This window comes from Alexandromys fortis, unplaced genomic scaffold (assembly GCF_014885135.2).
Source record: "Alexandromys fortis isolate MF-2015 unplaced genomic scaffold, M_Fortis_MF-2015_v1.1 scaffold_92, whole genome shotgun sequence".
NCBI classification, from domain to species: Eukaryota; Metazoa; Chordata; class Mammalia; order Rodentia; family Cricetidae; genus Alexandromys; species Alexandromys fortis.
In genome coordinates this window covers 6,852,028-6,866,223 of record NW_026067972.1, presented here as the reverse complement: position 1 = coordinate 6,866,223, position 14,196 = coordinate 6,852,028, and the positions used below count along the sequence as shown (strand labels likewise).

Below are 14,196 nucleotides of genomic sequence, written 5' to 3'. Positions count from 1 at the left end.
TTCCCGAGTGCTGGGATTAAAGGCGTACGCCACCACTGCCCGACTTATTTTTGTTTTTGTTTTTGTTTTTTTTTGAGACAGAGTTTCTCTGTAGTTTTGGGGCCTATCCTGGACCTAGCTCTTTAGACCAGGCTAACCTCGAACTCACAGAGATCGGCCTGCCTCTGCTAATGCATCCATCTGCATCTGTGTGTGTCTGTGTATATCTCTCTGTGTGTCTCTGTGGGTATCTCTCTGTGTGTCTCTGTGGGTATCTCTGTGTGTGTTTGTCTCTCTGTGTGTCTCTGTGTGTGTGTCTCTCTGCGTGTGTGTCTGTGTGTATATATGTGTGTGTCTCTCTGCGTGTGTGTCTGTGTGTATATATGTGTTTGTGTCTCTGTGTGTGTCTCTCTCCGTGTGTATATATGTGTGTGTGTCTCTGCATGTGTATGTGGCCCATAGAGGCCAAAGAGGGCTAGAGGAAGCTACTTGAAACTTCAGGGAATCGAATGCCTTCTTGGGCACTGTATACTTCTGCACAAATGCATACACATAATTGAAAAAATAAATCTTAAATAAAAGAAAAACAAACGGCTACATATGGCTGGGGCTGGTAGAGCATTGCAATTGAGCACTTAGATAGCGTGCATGAGGACCTAGGTTCAATCTCCAATATAGCTTAAAAAGAAATACAGAAAAGGGAAGAACTGAGTGACAGAGAAGTGTGTGAGTGTTTGCATAGATATAAAAATAGATTATGATGTAAATATAGGGATCATGGTAATTATATGCAGAAGGTGGGTGACAAGAACTTTGGTAAGAGAGCTAAATCCCCACTTTTTATAGTAAGAAGTCTATTGATTACACTTCGGCATGAATCAAGAAATAGAAGGATTTGGACACATGGAGTAGACTCCCAGAAGAAATACCTTAAGAGGTAAAAGTGTTGGGGAATGGTATTGCTCAGAACAAGGTTCTCTGATGAAAAAATAACTGACTGCATGTTTATTGAGGGCAGGGCTTGAGGCCAGCAGCGGTCACAGAGGTGTGACAAACCATTTAGTGAACTCTGAGCTCTCCTCTCTGCCTTTCTTTCCTCCTTCCTTCTTTCTTTGGCACTGAACACGGGGTCTCTCACGTTCTAAACAAGCATTCTGCCACTCAGATATATCCTCAGCCACAGCTTTTACTTAAAAGAATTTCTATTTTAAAGTTGAGACAGCTTTAGGAATGTGTCCTCAAAGCAATGTGCCTCGCCCTCTCAGAGGAGTGGATGGGGGGTGGGATAGAGGGGGGCAGGTGGAAGGAACGGGAGGAGGAGAGGGAGCGGGACCTGGGATTGGCGTGCAAAATGAAAAAAGATAGTTTGTTTCTTTTTCTTTCTTTCCCTCCCTCCCTCCCTCCCTTCCTCCCTCCCTCTCTCCCTCCTTCCTTCCTTTCTTTCTTTTTTAAAGTTGAGACAGTGTTTCCTAGGCTAACCTTGAATATAGGTTACAGTCAAGTAGGCTGTTAGTGTACGGTCCTCTACCTCCCAAGGAGCTGGGATTACAGTCCCATACCAACAGGCCTGGCTAGGTTTTGCTTTGGCTTGATTTTCCTCTTACTTTCTAGCAGATATGAGTTTGGTCAGGGCTGAGGATAGAAGCTTCTAGTTATTAAAGGCCCTTTTGTGTTTTGTAAAAGTCTGACTCTAAAGTAAGCCTGGGAGGAGCTTAAACTCTGGAGGGCTCGGGAGAACGACAGACTTCTTTGGACTGTGGAGGAGACTGTCCTGTAGGTCCAGTCACTGTGGACACTGGGCTCCAATTCCTGGAAGCCAGGGAAGTGACAGGCAAGTGGCTTCAGGGGTGTAGTGGGACATTCAGATCCAAGTCCAGAGGCTCTAGTGTCGGAATTCCCATCTCTCAAATTTGGCATCGATTTGAAGAGATATAACCTACGGGGACCATAGGAGTCAGTTTTCCCTGGCAATGTCCCAAGATGGCATGTTGTGGGGGTTGTTGGGTGCAGGCAGGAGGCCTCACACCCGGGCCTCCTTTTGAGAGATGGGGTTCCCTGTGAGTGAGCATCTAACGCCAAGTTTTTCGCTAGCATTCAGGTGTAGGGGCTTGGAGTAAGAATGACATTAATTAGATTGACGGCTAATGCGGTGTTCATGCTGTGCATGTCTGAGCTTCCCACTGGGTAGTGATAGAGCACACCTTTAATCCCAGCACTCAGGAGGTGGAGGCAGGCGGATCTCTGTGAGTTTGAGGCCAGCATGGTCTATAAGAGCTAGTTCCAGGACAGGCTCCAAAGCAACACAGAAAAACCCTGTCTTGAAAAAAACCATAAAAAAAATTAAATAAGCTGGAGCCAAGTTCAGTAGCTGAGAACATTTGAGTTTGTAGGCCAAGGTCATCCCTGACTGCCTTGTCTTCACTAATCCCCAGAGGAGTGAGGGGCAGATGTGGACACTTGGACCATTTTGTAAGTGGTGTGGCCAACTCAGGCTCTGTGCAAAGGGTGTTACTGTATCCACCACTCACTGCCTAGGTCCCTGCCTTTCTCATCCTTCCTCCGGGATCTGTCCCCTGCTTTCTCACACCGCCATGGCTCCTCAGTGGTTTTCTTTGTCCTTGCCTGGAGATTGGAGGGTCTGTGCTCCGAGGTAGAAGGAAACCTGGCTGTAATCTTCTTGAAGGAAAGGTGGATTTATGTTTGAATCCTGGACTCCCCAAGACCTGTCCTGGGAGGCTTATTACTTGGCTTCAAGAAACTAGAGGAGACAGTTGAGAAGATGACTCAGTGGGTAAGAACACTTGCTGCAAAATCAAGAGGACCTGAGTTCAAATTCCCAAGCACCCATGTGAAAGTCTGGGATTACAAGGTGGAGCCAGGTGAATCCTAGTGGAGTCAAAATGTGAGCTCCAGGTTTAGGAGAGAAGGTCTTAAAATAACAAGACTGAGAGTTCAGGAAGCCACGTGATGTTCTCCTCTGGCCTCTTCATGTTCCCCCACAAATGCAAATACATAACACACACACACACACACACACACACACACACACACACACACACACACGCATACTAACCACAACAGTAAAAGAGATTAGAGGAGCCTGAGGCTGTAGGTCCTAGCTAGCCACAGGAGAGAGGAAAAGAAGGAATGAGGCTTTCCTAGCTGGAAGCAAGCTAAGGGGTGCAAGGGACCCACATTGGGATAGAAAAAAATCACAACATGAAGCCAAAGAAGAGGCTGAGATGGGGGGGCTTCATTAAGCCGTCAGAAGGGAGTCCTCTGTGTCTTTGAAAAGGATCAGAGTCGTGGGGTTACAAGAAACAGGCTTTTCATTCCTGGAGTAAGTGTGCGGAACAGGATGGGGCGGGGAGGGAGAGAGGCCTCAAAGGCCTGCAGAGTCATGGAGTGCGTGAGTGTGTGAGCATGAGTGTGAGTGTGAGTTCCCACTCGTACTCTGGCTCTTTCCACTAGCAGTTCCCTCAGACACCTTGGCCCACCCTGACCATTAGCCTCCCTTTACCTATCAAGAATCTGGGCACCCTGGAGACAAAGCAACTGTTGCAGTAGGTAGGAACGTAGAGTTCACAGTTCTGAGCTCCCCGCTGGGACCCAGAAATTATGACTTCACTCTGTAATAGCCTCGACTCCCTGTAAACACAAGCACCCAGGAACAGGTATTCCGGCTGAGGCTTGAGCAGCTTTTTATTCAATTAGGTATAAATCATATTTGCAAGGAAAAGGATAGGGAGCCGGGAGAGCAGGTCAGGTCTTGGGACCTGAGTGACCTCCTAGAGGGGACAGTCCTGCTGTCTCCTTCTTCATTCCCTGGGAGACTGTCTTTCTTCTGACTCTCTGGGTCTGGCCCAGGGAAGGCAGCTCGGCCGTACAAGAAAGGGATAACCATGCAGATGGGCTGGTTGAAGCAGGACAAGGGTGTGGCAAGGCCAGCATGATGAGGCTGCTTGGGGGCTCCTCAGTCCTTTCTGTTTTCTAGCCCCTTCTTTGTCCATGAGGTGGGGCATAAAGCCATGATGAAGTTCATGGAGAATCTCCGGGGGTCCATGGTGGTCACTGGGCTATGGAGCTCGGGCCTGTGTCGGTTCAGTCCTGGGAGGGCAGAAGAAGGGTGTGAGAGACAGGTGGGGAGGCAGCTCTTTGCTCCCCTCCCCACCCCTTCAGCATCCTCACCTTTTGCAGCCTTTGGAGCCCTTTCCTTTCTTTCCAGGCTTAGAGGCTCCTCTGTTCTTCCTGCAGCCCGGGTTTGGCTTCTCTAAGGTTGAAAGCTGGTCCAGCTGTCTCATCAGCTTCTGCACCCAGGCTTCTTCAGGGTTGGCACATAGCTCAGCCTGAGAGCGCTTCCGGGGTGAGAACCTGCGCATTGGAGGGTGGTGAGCTCTGAGTCTGGCCCACCATAGCTCCCCTACTCCACCACCAGCCTTTACCCATCCCTCTGTTGCACTCACAGGATGGCTGGGAGGGCGCAGCCTAAGCTTGGTTCTTGCTTCCTGTAGCCTCGGACAATCCTGAAGGGAATCTTCCTCTGGCTGTACTTGAGGCAGCAATCCTGACCTCCGCCGTCACTGCCTGCGTGGTAGGGGCACAGAATCAGAGGCAGCTCAGAAGGTGTCTCTTTAGCTCCCTTCTCCCAGCCAAAGCCTCTCCCTCTTTGGTACCTTGGGTCCAGGGGACGCAGAGAGCCAGGACCAGGATAAGGAGGCTCAGAGCCAGCGTCTGAGCCATGGTTGTGGTTGAGTTGAGGGTGACAAAGCCGTGGATGAGATGGACAGCCTCAAGTTGGGGTCTGTGTGTGGGCTGCCACTGGCTAGCTGCCTATTTATATGCATTCTGACACTTGAGCTTCCCTCGCTCCCCCCCCTTTTCCTGCAGCGGAGGGGAGGTGTTAGTGTGAACTCTAGCATACAGTCAGTCAGCCCCTAACTGCCTGTCTCCTCATCTCTTCCTGGTCCTTCCACACTGGCCTGCAGGCTCCACACATTTTCCCTCCTTCCCGCAGCTAACTGTCCAGCTAACAATGAAGAGTTCTTTATGTATCCCTGATAACAGGCCTTGATTTAGATGCACAACGTGCAAATGTGTCCTCTCATCCTCCAGGTTTCCTGTTGGTACGCACAAAGCTGAAAGTAAAGTTCTCTCCAGTCCAGTTTCCCCCCTCTCCCCTATGGCCTGGGATGCTGGTATCACAATAGCTCGTTTTAAAACAGTACCACCAGCTCCAGCCCCGTGAAGGTTTCCTCTGACTGTTTTTGTTTCTAAGTTTAAATCATGTATTTATGTGTGTCTGTAAGTGGAGTGGTGGGTGAGGGTGCAGGGAACTGAACCCACGTCCTCTGAAAGATCAGTACCTGTTTTTAAGTGCTGAGCCATCTCTCCGTCCTTATGTTTTGTTTTGTTGTTTTAATTGTTTCTTTCACTTTTTGAGATTATAATTACACAATTTCCCTCTTGGGATTCTGATACAGACCGAACCAAATCTGGACAGGGATATCCTTTTATTTATTCAGGCCTGCTTCATTATTGATTGATTGATTGATTGATTGAGACTGGATTTCTCTGTGGCTTTGGAGCCTGTCCTGGAACTAGCTTTTGTAGACCAGGCTGGCCTCGAACTCACAGAGATCTGCCTGCCTCTGCTTCCCGAGTGCTGGGATTAAAGGCGTACGCCACCACTGCCCGACTTATTTTTGTTTTTGTTTTTGTTTTTTTTTGAGACAGAGTTTCTCTGTAGTTTTGGGGCCTATCCTGGACCTAGCTCTTTAGACCAGGCTAACCTCGAACTCACAGAGATCGGCCTGCCTCTGCTAATGCATCCATCTGCATCTGTGTGTGTCTGTGTATATCTCTCTGTGTGTCTCTGTGGGTATCTCTCTGTGTGTCTCTGTGGGTATCTCTGTGTGTGTTTGTCTCTCTGTGTGTCTCTGTGTGTGTGTCTCTCTGCGTGTGTGTCTGTGTGTATATATGTGTGTGTCTCTCTGCGTGTGTGTCTGTGTGTATATATGTGTTTGTGTCTCTGTGTGTGTCTCTCTCCGTGTGTATATATGTGTGTGTGTCTCTGCATGTGTATGTGGCCCATAGAGGCCAAAGAGGGCTAGAGGAAGCTACTTGAAACTTCAGGGAATCGAATGCCTTCTTGGGCACTGTATACTTCTGCACAAATGCATACACATAATTGAAAAAATAAATCTTAAATAAAAGAAAAACAAACGGCTACATATGGCTGGGGCTGGTAGAGCATTGCAATTGAGCACTTAGATAGCGTGCATGAGGACCTAGGTTCAATCTCCAATATAGCTTAAAAAGAAATACAGAAAAGGGAAGAACTGAGTGACAGAGGAGAAGTGTGTGAGTGTTTGCATAGATATAAAAATAGATTATGATGTAAATATAGGGATCATGGTAATTATATGCAGAAGGTGGGTGACAAGAACTTTGGTAAGAGAGCTAAATCCCCACTTTTTATAGTAAGAAGTCTATTGATTACACTTCGGCATGAATCAAGAAATAGAAGGATTTGGACACATGGAGTAGACTCCCAGAAGAAATACCTTAAGAGGTAAAAGTGTTGGGGAATGGTATTGCTCAGAACAAGGTTCTCTGATGAAAAAATAACTGACTGCATGTTTATTGAGGGCAGGGCTTGAGGCCAGCAGCGGTCACAGAGGTGTGACAAACCATTTAGTGAACTCTGAGCTCTCCTCTCTGCCTTTCTTTCCTCCTTCCTTCTTTCTTTGGCACTGAACACGGGGTCTCTCACGTTCTAAACAAGCATTCTGCCACTCAGATATATCCTCAGCCACAGCTTTTACTTAAAAGAATTTCTATTTTAAAGTTGAGACAGCTTTAGGAATGTGTCCTCAAAGCAATGTGCCTCGCCCTCTCAGAGGAGTGGATGGGGGGTGGGATAGAGGGGGGCAGGTGGAAGGAACGGGAGGAGGAGAGGGAGCGGGACCTGGGATTGGCGTGCAAAATGAAAAAAGATAGTTTGTTTCTTTTTCTTTCTTTCCCTCCCTCCCTCCCTCCCTTTCTCCCTCCCTCCTTCTCTCCCTCCTTCCTNAAATATAATTGTTTTCTTAATTTTCTTTTGGTATTTTGTTTTATTTTAATTATTTATTTTGAGATAGCCCTGACTTTATGTAGCCCTGGCTGGCCTGGGCTACCTTTGAACTTAGAGATCTGTATACCTCTGTTTCCCAAGTGTTGGGATTAAAGGTGTGCGCCACCACACCTGGCTTACAGGACCCTCTTAGAGTTCCTATTTATGTCAAATTATAGTGATGCCCCTACTTTCTTTTCTGACTTTAGTGGCTTGATCTTTTAAACTTTTTTATTATTTTATTTCATGTACATGCAGTTTTTGACTATATGTATCTGTGCACATGTGTATACTCATGGAAGCCAGAGGAGGATGTCAGATCACTTGGAACTGGAGTCATAGATGGTGGTGAGGCAGTGTGTATGTTTTGATAAATGAGCCTGAATCCTATGGAAGAGCAACCAATGCTATTATTATTATTATTATTATTTATTTTAAACAGGGTCACTCTTTATACCATGGCTAGTCTGGAACTACATATGTAGACTAGGCTGGCTTTGAATCCGCATAGATCCATCTGCCTCTTCCTCCTGAGTGCTGGGATTAAAGGCTTGCGCCACCACTCCCAGCTCTTATTTTTCCTTATCTTCTTTCTGCTTTTTATTTCACTGATCTCTGCCTTTGCAGGCATCAATTCCTTCTTTGTACAGATTTGGATTTAGTTTGCTTCACTTCTTTTGTCTTTTAGAAAGAGCTGACAGCTAAGACAGACTTTGGCTGGCACCAACACATGTCTGCTGTTGTCTTTAAGCTGGTGTCTCACTGAAGAGCTCAGGACAGCCTTGCTCTTGTTCTGTGGTACAGATAGACCTTGAACTCGGATAGTCCTCTTCTGCCTCCTAAATGGTGGATTAAGGGTGTGAGGTGCTCTCTCTGGCCATCCTCGGCGTTTTCATCTGCTGCCTTCTCAGCTTCCTATCCCCAAGGCTGTATGGTTTCCAGGTTTCCTTTACTTCTTTGTCCAGAGTTCCCTGCAACCATCTGAAGGGAGTTAAGTAACAATAAAGTAAGCTTCTTTTTTAGTGTCCCCAGTGTCTGGGATTTCTCAGTGTTTTCCCTGTGAGTGAGCTGTACTTTGCTGCTTCTTTGAATCTTTTGTGACTTTTTGGTGACTGCTAGAGACCGTTATTGGGGGACTGTTGGACATCAATTCTTAGGCTTCTCAGAGGTTGGTGACACCTGCTGGCTTCAAGCTCAACTCTCTATGCGTCTCTGCCCTGAGCGCTGAGTCTAGAGGAGTGTGCCACCACACCTGGCTGGTGACCCCTGTTGAGGACTGTGCCATATTTTTTGTGGCTTTTTCAAAGTAATTTTGCTAGGCATTCTATGTTGCCTTTGTTGCAGAGGGTAATATTTGAGGGTTACTTTTGGGGGAGCAGGAGATGGAGAGGGTTTGGGGTGGGAATGCTGCCGGAATGGTTTATAGAGAAGAGGGACTGGGTGTGAGAGTTGGGAGGATAACTGAGCCCTCGAATCAGGTTTTTCAAAAGGCAGGACATGGAGAGGTACTTATGTAGCTCAGCCTGTTCTGGTACTCACTATGTAGATCAGACTGGCCTCAAACTCATAGATATCCACCTGTCTCTGTCTCCTAAATTCTAGGATTAAAGGTGTATGCCACCACACTAAGGTTGTGTTTTGTTTTTAGATTTTTTTAATGTGTGTTCATATGTGTGTGCATGTAGGTATCAAGGCAGCCAGAAGTGGGTGTCATATGTTCTGAAGCTGGAGTCATAGCCACCCAGAATGGGTACCAAGAACTGAGCTCTCTCCGTTTTCTCTGGTGGTTCATCTTCCTTCTCAACTTGACAGGCTCTGTAATTAAGATATGTCTCTAGGCCACACCCGTGAGGGGATATCTAGATCTTGATAAGGTAGCCTGTGAGAATATCTATGAAAGATTTTCTTTTTATAAAGCTCTGTGTGTATGTGTGCGCGAATGTGCATGTGTGTGAGTGTGTTTGTGTGTGTGTGTGTGTATGTGTGTGTGAGAGAGAGACTATAGATCTATAGATGCATGCAGTTGCCTTTTTCTCGTGGGTCCTAGAACTGAACTCAGGCCATGAGGCTTGCTTCTCTCTCTTTCTCTCTCCCCCTCCCTCCCTTTCTCCCTTTCTTTTCTTTCTTTCTTTTTTTGAGACAGGGTTTCACTGTGTAGCCCTAGCTGTCGTGGAACTCACTTTGTAGACCAGGCTGGCCTTGAACTTACAGAGATCCAGAATTCTGGGATTAAATATGTATGCCCCCATTACTGCCACCCTACCAAGCCATCAGGCTTTTGAGAAAAATGTTTTCACCCCTCCAGTTATTTCTCTGGTCCCAGGATTTTCCTGACTGCATTAATCAAAGGCACACCATAGAGACAGGCAGCTCAGGGTAGACACACCATAGAGACAGGTAGTTCAGGGTAGACACACCATAGAGACAGGTAGTTCAGGGTAGACACACCATAGAGGGGATTGGCTCCTTCCAGTGACCATTCAGCTATAATAAGGTCAGAGGTACAAAACCATTTGACATTTTGCCTGCTTACCTTGAGTCTGCTGGTGAGGTCATCTACTCCATTGCTGCCACTGTTGCTGCCACTGATATCTTTGCCGATCCAGATTCTGGCTTCCAACCTGGACTGAAGACCAGTGGCTCTCTTAGGCTCCTCTAGACCATCAGTGCTAGACTGGGATGCTGAGGTATCTATCCAGTGTTGTGGATATCAGCTACCAGGCTCAGCCTCTTCAGTGTGAAGTCATCCATTGTGAAGACAGCCAGACAGTACTGTATAAGCCAATCTAATAAATAGCCTTTTAAAATATATATATTCATTCTTTTTGGTTCCCCTAGAAAAGGCTAATACATAACCTGCCTGAGTTTTCTAAAAAGAAAGATAGCATGGACCTGGAGCAAGGTACGACAGTTATTGGTGTCACCTGGAGAGCTTGTTAAAAATAAAAACTCAGTCACTATTGCAGACCATCCTAAATAGAACCTCAGAACAGAGCCAAATGAGCTGTATTTTTACCAGGTTGTCCAGGTAATTCCAGGCATGTGATGGATGACACCAACAGAGCCAGCTGGGACCGTTCTGTTCCCATCCCACACTGCAGATGGGCAGAGAGCTTGTGGGAGGCAACGAAGGAGGTCTGAGAAAAGTGGTGACCCCCACCCCTCCTGAGGAAGGTCACTTCTGGCCCAGCGCTGGACCAAAGGGGAGCTCCTAAAATCTCTAGGTCTTCTCTTCACCTGAGATCCCATTACGCCCTTGCCTTTATTTATGCTCTTTTTGGTGGTACCCGTTCCCCCCAGGTCCCATCGTGGCCCACGTTCCTAGATCCAGAAATCTTTTCCTAGCATAGACCAGGGATATCTCCTTCTGAGCAGAGGCAGAACAGCCTGAAAGAGATGTTCCATTCGGGGCAGCAGGGGGTCTTCCTGCTTGGTCCTGGGCTTAGAGTCAAGGGGCCTTGAGGGAAAATGGAGGTTTGATTGCGATGAAAATTCTGCTGGACAAAAAAACTTCTGCCCCAAGAATAAAGGGGACTGACAATCCCCTGCCCTACCCCCTCTAGACTGGTGACAGGATCCAGGGGCCTGAGAGGGGGGTGCAGAGGCAGCCTGGAGAGGAGTAAGCCTAGCAGAGAGGGCAAAATTAGGGGGACATAGTTACTTTCCCCCAGGACTCCAAGAACCCATGCCCAGCAAGTCTTCTGCCCTTAACAGATGGGCTAGCCTCACCTCAGCCCACAGTCCCACTTGAACCCCCAACATAGGCACAGAGGTTCCGAGTTCACCTCCTAGAGCCTCTTTGGGTCCCTGAGCCAGACTGGACATACACAGTTGGGGGAAGGACACAAAAGTTGACGCTGTCCATCTGAGAGTTCAGTGTCCACGTAAGTGTTGCAGTCCTTAGTGTGAGGGTTTCGACCCCTGGGGAAACCCCATTCCTGTGACGGTCCATGGAGGCCCAGGGGCAGAGGACACCCACACTGGAACCCGAGGGTAGAGAGTAGAGCAGGTACCCCGGCAAATGCCATAACTCCTGATAGAGCGGAACTGTCCTGATCACAAGACAGTGCCTGGAGAGAAGGGGGATCTGTGGGTGCTGCTGCCTCCCCCAGTTTCAGTAAGTCCACTACCTGTCCGGGACAGGTACCTGCGCCATTCTGGGGTAGGCATCTTCGCTTCTTAGGTCTTGGAAGGGTCTGGAAATCCCCGTATTAGAATGCCACATTTCCTTCAGCCCTGGTCCCTCATGCTCTCGCCTACTTGGGGGCTCCAGCGCAACAGATGCTCCCTCAAAGCTTGGCAGACGAGAGCCAAGGGGAGGGTATGGCGGGAATTTCAGTTCAAGGGTTGGGCTAATCCTGGAAGAGGCTTTGGGGTGGGCCAGGACTCATGGGCCTGCAGATTCAACCTGGGTCAAAAGGCCTGGGCACTTTGGTGCTCCTGGGTTCCCGGCAGAGCACTGGGCCATCCAGGAATAAGATGCCCTGAGGACAAAAAAAAAGATGGTAACCGTGCCAGCAGGAGCCATTGAGTTCCTGAAGGTGTGAAAGTTGTGTGCCCAGCATAGAGGTACACATTACACAGTGTGTAACTGTTTGGGGCAGGGTTAAAGTTAAGGTATTGACATTGTGGTTACAGATCAGGGCAAAAGTCAGCAAGGACAGGGATTCTGGTGATGTTAAATTGGGGTTTGGAGTTGGGCTGTGACTCTTATTTTTTTTTTTTTTTTTTTTATTTTCGAGACAGAGTTTCTCCATAGCTTTTGGTTCCTGTCCTGGAACTAGTTCTTCTAGACCAGGCTGGCATCGAACTCACAGAGATCTGCCTGCCTCTGCCTCCTGAGTGCTGGGATTAAAGGCGTGTGCCACCACTGCCCGGCTGGGCTGTGACTCTTGATGATAAAGACTGCTCTGTCTTGGATTGTTCCTTTGGAGAGGGAATGGAGTAGTTCGCTGAATTTAGGATTAAGATTGGCCAAGGAGTTACATTGTGTGTTGGAGGTTGGTTTTCAACTTCTAAGACAGTCTAGGGAGAGATGTGCGGTTATGTGCCATGTGAAGTTCTGCTCTGATGGGGGGGGCGGGGAGCTTGTTGACTGTTTTCTGGGCTCTCTGTGTGAGGTTAGAAGTCTCTCCACAGCCATCCAAGTAGGGCAGGCTATCCAGGTCCGAGGGAGAAGGGGCATCACAGCCTTCTACGGCAGGTTCACCTCGCCATACAAAGGCCTTGCTGGGATTCACCAGTGTCTCCCTTCTCTGGAACACTCGTCTCTTTCTGGGAACGAGGTGGGAGTTGGGTTTAGGAGCAAGGTTGTAAGACTGGGATTGTAGCTAACATTAAGGCCTAACAGGATATAGAAAAGGGATCATGCCTTGTGTCAGCAGCTCCCTCCTGGGCTCCTGGGACTTTGATGGTTGCCAGAGGGCAGCCTGGATCGGCCATTCTGCCTGGCTTGTTCTTCCCTAGTGCTTGCTGGGTCTGGGCGGTCAGCGGTCTGACGGCCTGGAGCTACAAGTAAACGGAGACGTGTTTACAGTGAGCGGTAAATGGGCTTCTAAAGAGGCTCGTGACCTCATGCCCAGACTCCGGCAATTCTTACAAGAGAATCTTCTCAATGTGAGCAGCTTCAAGTGTTCACTTGGCTTTGTCATCATTAGCTAGCTACCACTCTCAAGTGTGGGAGGCATTGTCGTTTGAACCCAGTGAGGCAAGTGCTCTGCCACTGGGCTGGACCCTCCTTTGGTGATTCTTTAAGATCTAAGAGTCAAGTTGTTGAGATCAGGATCTACATATCCAAGGCTACCCTATCAAAGACAGGCAGTAGGATAGAAGTGACAAACCAGATTTCAAGGAGGGAGAAGGGCCAGCATGGTGGCACAGCTTTAATCCCAGCACTCTGGCGGCAGAAACAGGAGGATCTCTGCGGGTCTGAGGCTGACCTGCTCTAAATACTGAGTTCCAGGTCAGCCAGGGCTCCACAGGGAGACCTAGGAGCTTGCTTAAGGGATGGATTTGGACAGCATTTGTGTCTGTGGATCTGTGTGACAGGCTGTATGGCTATGTGTGTTAACTTGCCTTTGTGTCTGCATGACTGTCTTGCCTGTGTCTGCTCCATAGCATCTGACAAGGTAAGCACCTGAGTCTATGTAGATACATTGTCTAGTCAAAACTTTTCATGATTTGGCTCAGTTTTTGAGTGGTGTGGTTGACTTTGTCATATGAACCTGTGAGACTGGATATCTGTTTCCATGGGAGTCTGCCTTGGCCTATCTTTTTGCGCCCCCCCCCCCATGCCCCCTGACACACCGCAGCTGCCAGCACCATTTACCGCAAATAATGGCTTCCCTTCCCGCTGTCTGGATTCCCATGGGTGAGGCTGCCTGCCCAGGTCCCTGGCCCTGTGGCCTCTGAAGCAGGCCTGGCCTCGGGAGTGCTAAGCGCTGGAAATCCCCAAATGCTCCTTGCCTGGTTAGGGGCTGAGAGAAGTTATGTGGGAAGGGGGAAGGCAAGAAAGGCAGCGGTTGGCAGCACCAGTACCCACCCTCCTGGAAGCGAGATCTTTTCCTGATTCTTTCCCGGGCCAGAGTCCTGATCTCAGTCTCTGGGTATGAGAATAGCAGTCCCCACAAGCCCAGGCCTATTAGGGGTAGATCTTTGCTGTGTCACGGGAGTCGGCATTGTGGAAGAGCTCCTGTCCACACTCAGAGCTGTCTTCCCTTCCCTTCTCTCTCTGCAGTGGATGAAGGAGGCATTTTTGTACTCTGTAGGGCAGGCTGGCTCCAGGGTCCGGTTGGAGGTTAGACCCAGGTGGGTTGGCATAGTAGAAGGGACCCAACCACAGCACCCACGGTGCAGAAGCAGCGTCTCCATCTTGTTTATCCCCATGTTCATCTGTGATCTTTGTCATCCTGTGTAGGCTGCAGTGGAGAGGCACAGAAAGGAAGTATGTGCACACACACACATACACATGCAGTTTCACACAGAGTCAGACACACGCACACACACACGCACCCCCTCCATTCACAGTAACACAGACACATACAGTCTCACACACATACTGTCACACACAGATATGCACACACACACTCTCTCACACACAAAGACAC

The 14,196-nt window shown here is 48.4% G+C and overlaps 1 protein-coding gene across 1 annotated transcript; it reads right to left on the bottom strand.

Annotated features, from left to right (window-relative positions):
- Positions 1 to 3,656: 3,656 nt before the first annotated feature.
- Ccl21 (C-C motif chemokine ligand 21) lies at positions 3,657 to 4,806 on the bottom strand. The gene is made up of 4 exons (XM_050155974.1): positions 4,653 to 4,806; positions 4,443 to 4,563; positions 4,168 to 4,350; positions 3,657 to 4,086 (listed from the first exon to the last, which is right to left on the bottom strand). Exons 1-4 carry the CDS (start codon positions 4,717 to 4,719, stop codon positions 4,056 to 4,058), a joined length of 402 nt encoding a protein of 133 aa, XP_050011931.1. The 5' UTR covers positions 4,720 to 4,806; the 3' UTR covers positions 3,657 to 4,055.
- Between the last annotated feature and the right edge of the window lie 9,390 nt (positions 4,807 to 14,196).

Bases quoted from the DNA above. Each gene is read 5' to 3' on its own strand.
- Ccl21 (XM_050155974.1), bottom strand. From the start codon at position 4,719: ATGGCTCAGACGCTGGCTCTGAGCCTCCTTATCCTGGTCCTGGCTCTC. The intron at 4,564-4,652 runs GTACCAAAGAGG...CCTACCACGCAG, and splicing joins CTGCGTCCCCTGGACCCAAG to GCAGTGACGGCGGAGGTCAG. The intron at 4,351-4,442 runs GTGAGTGCAACA...TCCAATGCGCAG, and splicing joins TGCGCCCTCCCAGCCATCCT to GTTCTCACCCCGGAAGCGCT.